The following is a 5,830-nucleotide window of genomic DNA, read 5'->3' as shown; positions in this document are numbered from 1 at the left end:
GGGGACACTGAGACTGACACGCTGTGCTTCGGGGAAGAAGAATAGGATTGTGTTTACGTTCGGACCTTCTTTCCAGTAGCTGAACAAGGGGAAGGGGGCGGGAAACCAGTTGACAGGGCCCTTCAGCCTTTTTTCCCATTAAACAAATATTTGGGGGTCTAGAGCTTTGGAAATGTTATTGGCAATAGAAAAGAGAAGACAAATTTGGGAGATTATTTTGGGGTGAAAACGTCCAGACCACTTGGACACACCACGGTGACCCCAGGTTTTCCAGATGGGGGTGCTGCTGGGCTCCTGCCGTCGAAACGGGCAGAGCTGTGGGACAGAGGGGGCTCGGGTGTGGGAGAGAAGTGAGTTCAGGTTGTCATTGTCCAAGAGCCTGGCCCAGGAAATGTCCTGATGCTGGCGGCCAGCCGGGACACGCACCCCAGACCCTTCACGTCTGGGGCCCTACCGGGAACTGTCCAGGCCCCAGGGGCTCAGTGAACCTTCCGGTTTGCTCTCGGAGGGAAAAAGGCTTCCTATTGTCCCAGTTGAGGAAGCCACTGAGGGCCGAGGATGAGTCACGGAGATTCGGGGAACCTCATGGCGGGGGGCTGGAGGGCGCTGGCGGGCGGCCCCTCTCCAGCCTCCCTCCTTTATAGGGCGCCAAGCCCGTGCCTCGGTCTCCTCACTCTCCGGGGCTCAGAGTGCACCCACAGCACAGCCATGAAGTGCCTCCTGCTTGCCCTGGGCTTGTCCCTCATGTGTGGCAACCAGGCCACCGACATCCCCCAGACGATGCAGGATCTGGACCTCCAGGAGGTTCGAGGATGGCCGGGGTGGGCTGAGCTGCGGGGCGGGCAGGGGGCTGGCTCGGAAATGGAAAGGTGCACAAATGGAGCCATGACGTGAGGAAACACTTGGCCTTGCTCTCCACATCCAGGGGGTTTGTCACTTGGTTTCCTAAGATTCAGATGGTCTCTGGCGACTCAGAATTTGGACTCTAAGTCCATCGGGGTTGACACAGCAGGGTTATTTTGAGGGTGGGAAGCTTGGCAGCCTAGCGTCTGGCAGCCGGCAGAGGGTCAGCCAGCGCTGACGTCCATCCCGTTAGACTCGGCCTGGCTGGCATGGGGTGGGACGGAGAGTCCACTGTGGGTCTGGGGGCCTCTTCCTGCCCCCGGAGTGCAGCTCGAGGCCCCCCCCTCAGGTGGCAGGGAGGTGGCACTCCGTGGCCATGGTGGCCAGCGACATCTCCCTCCTGGACTCCAAGAGTGCCCCTCTGAGAGTGTACGTCGAGGAGCTGAGGCCCACCCCCGAGGGCAACCTGGAGATCATCCTGCGCGAAGGGTGGGTGTGCCCCCGGGGTGCGGGCCAGTGAGGGCCTGGCTCCAGGAGGGGTGGGTGGGCATGTGGGGCTCCTGATGGGACCTGGCCATGCTGTGAGTGGGCACGGTGCCCCAGGGGTGGGGATTGGGGCTTGGAGGTTCCTAGTCCCCTAGAGGCCCCCGCCAGGGCTCTGGACTAACAGGCTGACCACATAGAGTGACCCCGGTCAGTGTGGGGAGAGGCCGGCGTGGAGGCCGGCTGGTCAGCTGCAGGCTTCAGCTCCTCAGGGCCTGGTCCGTTCCTGCCGTGAATCCTGTCTGCCCCCAGAGTGGGTGACCAAGGGTCAGAGAATTCTGAGGTTGAGCTGTGATGACGTCCTTGGAAATGCTGTGATCAAGCCCCACGTAGACAGGGTCTGTTTTGAGCTGCCATGAGCCCTCGGCCACAGGCCCCCACACCTGCCTGCCGGATTTCCTAGCTGTGTCCCTTGACCCCCTTGTCAGCCTTCCTGAGTCGCTGGCTTGGGGCCACGAGGGCCGCTCACCTTTAGGCCGAGACCTCACGGCCTTGCTACCAGCCAGCCCAAGGCTATCTGGGCCGGTGTTCTTACATACTGTGGACACTTCCTGGAGCCCAGCTCCTGTCCCTGCACCGGGTTCGTGAATGACCCTCACCACTGCGGGGCTTTTCAGGGCAAACCACGCATGTGTTGAGAGGAACATTGTGGCCCAGAAGACTGAGGACCCAGCTGTGTTCACGGTCAACTGTAAGTGTCCCTACCCTGTGCCCACAGGGCCACCTGGCACCCACCCTCAGGTGGCCCTGGGCGAGGCTGTACCCCTCCTGACGCTGGGCCCTCCGAGGCTGCTCTGAGTCACTCAACGTCCTGCAGCAGGAAGAGCAGGGCTTGCGTCTGCGGCCTCATCGCCAGCACCAGGCCCCGCTTGCCTCACCCCTGCAGTTGTGCAGGCACTCTCGGGGTGACGAGGCCTAGGGACCCCACTCCCTCCAGGGCTCACCCTGCTGCCCGGCTCCTGTTCTCCCTGCTTGACATAGGAAGAGAGCGGGCAACCTCTTGTGCACTGCAACGTGGGTGCCTTCCACGCAGGTGTGGGTTAGTGCCGGTTCCAACAGCAGGCATGTGGCAACGTCCCTGCTCAGGGGCTGGCAGGCTGTGGCTCCTTAAAAACATCCAAATAAACCAGACCTGTAGGCAAACACACTATGGATTTGCCTGCCAAACCTGGAAGCTGCTTCTGGAACGTTCTGGGCCTCACCCACCTCTCTCCTGCACCCTGGCACTGCCCCCTGGCCCTGGCAGCCTCCCGTCCTGCAGTCAGCCTCATCTGGGACAGGCCCCTGCACCCACCCCCGACTCCACCCTCCCCACCAGGGGCCCACCTGCCCCCTCTCCCAAGTCCACAGGGCTTCCTGCCTCTCCTTCTGTCACTTCCTCTTCCTCTGAGAGGCGGTGAGTGTGGTGGGTACAATCTTGTCCCCAGAACTGACCCTGTCACGTCTGGTCCCAGCAACCCAGGGCAGCCCCTTAGCCCCTGTCCCTGCGCCTCCCGTTCCTCACCTGGGAGCGGGCTCAGCTGCTGTTCCGCCGGTCGACCTGAGAAGGTTGCGGGAGTCTCTGAAGAGCTGGGGCAGTGCCTGGGGGGCTGCTTGTCTGCCCTGCCGTCGTCCTGCACCAAAGTTGGTCAGGGCTGTGGGTCTCCACCAGTGCCCTGGTTTCTGCCTCTGAAGAAGGGAGACGTGCCTACCCCACCTCGCAGTAATTCCCCATTTCTTTCTTCCACTCTCTGATGTCCACGTGTAACTCTCGACTCAAGAGGGGCCCCAATCCTGGACGTTCTTGTGATGCTCCTGGGACCTGGGCACCTGCCCTTGGGAGGGGTCGCCTGGATTTAGTGCCTGAGTATGGATGAATGTCTGAATGAATTAACGCCACTCCAGGACATGGGGGCTGGAGTTTGGCCAAGCGTGCAGTAGGTCTGAGCAGCTTCGTTGGAGTGCCAACACATCGAGGGGCTGTTTACAGCTGGAGCCAGGGGCAGGAGGGGCTGCCTTCAGGGCGGTGCTGCACAGGGGCCCCTCTGGGGTCCATAACACTTGCTGTGGGGCCGCCAGTCATGGGCTTTTGGTGGAACCGTGGAAATGAACCACAGGGGAAGGAGATGCCCTGAGGTCGGGGGTGTGTCCTGCACTGTTGGGGAGGATGCTGTCCCGGTGGAGGTCAGAGGGGCACTCAGATGAGAATCCAGGCCTCTGTTTCGGCCTCTTTTCCAGATCAAGGGGAGAGAAAGATTTCCGTGCTGGACACAGACTACGCCCACTACATGTTCTTCTGTGTGGGGCCCCCCCTGCCCAGCGCTGAGCACGGCATGGTGTGCCAGTACCTGGGTACGTGGCTGCGTCAGCCAGGGGGGCATCCGGCGGGGGCCGCTCCTCACTGAGTTGTGGCCCTTGGTCGTCTTTGAACAACGAGCACTCATGACGACTGACCCCCGGCTGGAGGAAGGGAAAGGGCTGCCCACCTGCCTCTGTGGGTCCCATTAGCGAAGGTCGTTGGGTGTGGTGTCCGACACAAGCGGTGCTCTGATGTGGGTGACTTTGGGATGAGGGGCAGGGGCTGGTGCTGACGTCCGGGACAGGCTGAGTAGGGGCGAGGCAGAGGATGAGGGGTCTGTCTTAAGTGGAGGGGCCACACTCACCCTGGGGGGAACAGGCTGTATTGATCCAATAACCTGACGGAAGGAGATTTTCAATGACCAGAAAAGTTCAGAAATGAAAGCAACTCTAAAGGGTGAGATTCTCACAGAAGTAAATATGTGGTTGATGCCACCATTGTTCTCAGGGGATCCCAGGGTCTGAGTAGAGCATGGTGTTGGGCTGCTGAGGGCTCCCTGATGCATAAATCGGCCAACCTGGGTGGAGGAGACCCCACAGCCTGGGAGCAGGGGCCATTTTCCTACCATAACTGGGCGACACCCCCCAGTGCTGCTCTGGGAGGAGGAGGGGGCCTGGGCCGAGGAGGGAGGGAGAGACCCTGGAGGGCACGTGGGCTGAGCCCTGGAGACCACCCTGGGAGGCTGGGCTGGACCAAGCTCTACCGACCTCAGGACGTTGGCTTGTCCTTCCCATGCTCCCCGGCCGGGGCACCCGGCCCCCTGAGGTCTTGTCAAAGCCCCCACAGCCCAGGGACTGACCCCCCGACCCCCACAGCCAGGACCCAGAAGGTCGACGAGGAGGTCATGGAGAAATTCAGCAGAGCCCTCCAGCCTCTGCCAGGGCGCGTCCAGATCGTCCAGGACCTGAGCGGGGGGCAGGGTGAGCTCTGGCCCGCGGGGGCCCTGCCTCGGTTTGAGAAGCAGAAGCTGTCTCTGCTCTGAGTCCCCATTGCTGGTTCTGTGGGAACCAGGGCGGCATCTTTCTCCCATGGTGGCCTCCCAGGAGGCGGGTGGTGGGCAGGTGGAGGGTGCAGAGCCCCTGAGGTGGGGTCCCCCCGCCCCCACCAGACCCCCCTGGGCCCGGGGCTGCCTGTCTGACTCGAGTCTCTTCCCCGCGGCTCTCCCTCCCCCTGCAGAGCGATGCGGTTTCTAGGCGAGCTCCGGCCCGTCCGCCTCATCGGGTAACGTACCAACCAGGCCCCACGTTCTGGGCACATGGTGGGGTCTCAGTGGGGCCCCAGAACCCCCTGAGTCAGCCTGGGGACCACCCTTTGGGAATGGCTGGAACTGGGGTCCCTCCTGGTCCTTGTGGAAGCAGGCTGGCCACGTGCCCGCTCTCTCGGAATGGCATCTCCGGGATGTCCTCTCCTGTGTCCTGGCCACACTCGCACGCTGACGTCCCCACCACTCCTTCTTGGGGGGAGGGAGGGTGGGTGAAGGTGGAGGGCTAGGAAGGATGGCATGGGGTGATGGCCGCTCAGCCGGAGAGGGTGAGATGGGGCTCCCTCTTCCAAGGAGGGGTTGTCCTGCCCCCCGAGTCAGGGTGGGGCTGGTGACGGTCCAGCAGGTTCCCCAGGAATCACAGGGGAGCCCCTGTCCACTTCAGGGCCCCGGAGCTTCGGTTCCTCTGCAGAGACGCCAGGAGGGACAGAGACCAAGGCGGCTGCAGGACGTCGCTCCTCCTGGGCCCAGGCACCTCGGATCCCGGCCTCCATCTCCTGCTCTGAGCCATGCCTCGTTCAGCAGTAAAGAAATAAACCTGAGTGCTCTCTCTGCCTGAGTCTTTCCTGGCCGACGTGTGTGGGATGGAGCCTATGGGGTGGCTCAGGGGGAGGAAGAGCAGGGCTGGGATAGGTGGTGTCTGAGCTCCAGACCCGCCCTGAGCTCAGCGCCGGCTCCAGTGGGAGTCCTCATGCCCCGTGTGAGGGGGTGTTGGACACAATCTGTTTGTCCATCACTGTTGGTTCATCCCTATCATCGCAGGGCAATGGAAACCCTATTTGCTGGTAGGGCAGTACACTTGAAAATCATAATTTTTCCTTTACATTTCTTGGAAAAGAATTGTC

At 62.0% G+C, this 5,830-nt stretch overlaps 1 protein-coding gene across 1 annotated transcript; it reads left to right on the top strand.

Moving 5' to 3' along the window:
• Window positions 1-708: 708 nt before the first annotated feature.
• On the top strand, window positions 709-5,524 carry LGB2 (beta-lactoglobulin II). The gene is given in 7 exon segments (NM_001082494.1): window positions 709-804; window positions 1,193-1,332; window positions 2,004-2,077; window positions 3,604-3,717; window positions 4,540-4,644; window positions 4,901-4,945; window positions 5,371-5,524. Coding segments are annotated over 6 exon segments (546 nt in total). The 3' UTR covers window positions 4,918-4,945; window positions 5,371-5,524.
• The last annotated feature ends 306 nt before the right edge of the window (window positions 5,525-5,830 follow it).

Source organism: Equus caballus, chromosome 25, assembly GCF_041296265.1.
Source record: "Equus caballus isolate H_3958 breed thoroughbred chromosome 25, TB-T2T, whole genome shotgun sequence".
In the NCBI taxonomy this organism is placed as follows: domain Eukaryota; kingdom Metazoa; phylum Chordata; class Mammalia; order Perissodactyla; family Equidae; genus Equus; species Equus caballus.
This window is presented reverse-complemented; position numbering and strand designations above follow the sequence as displayed.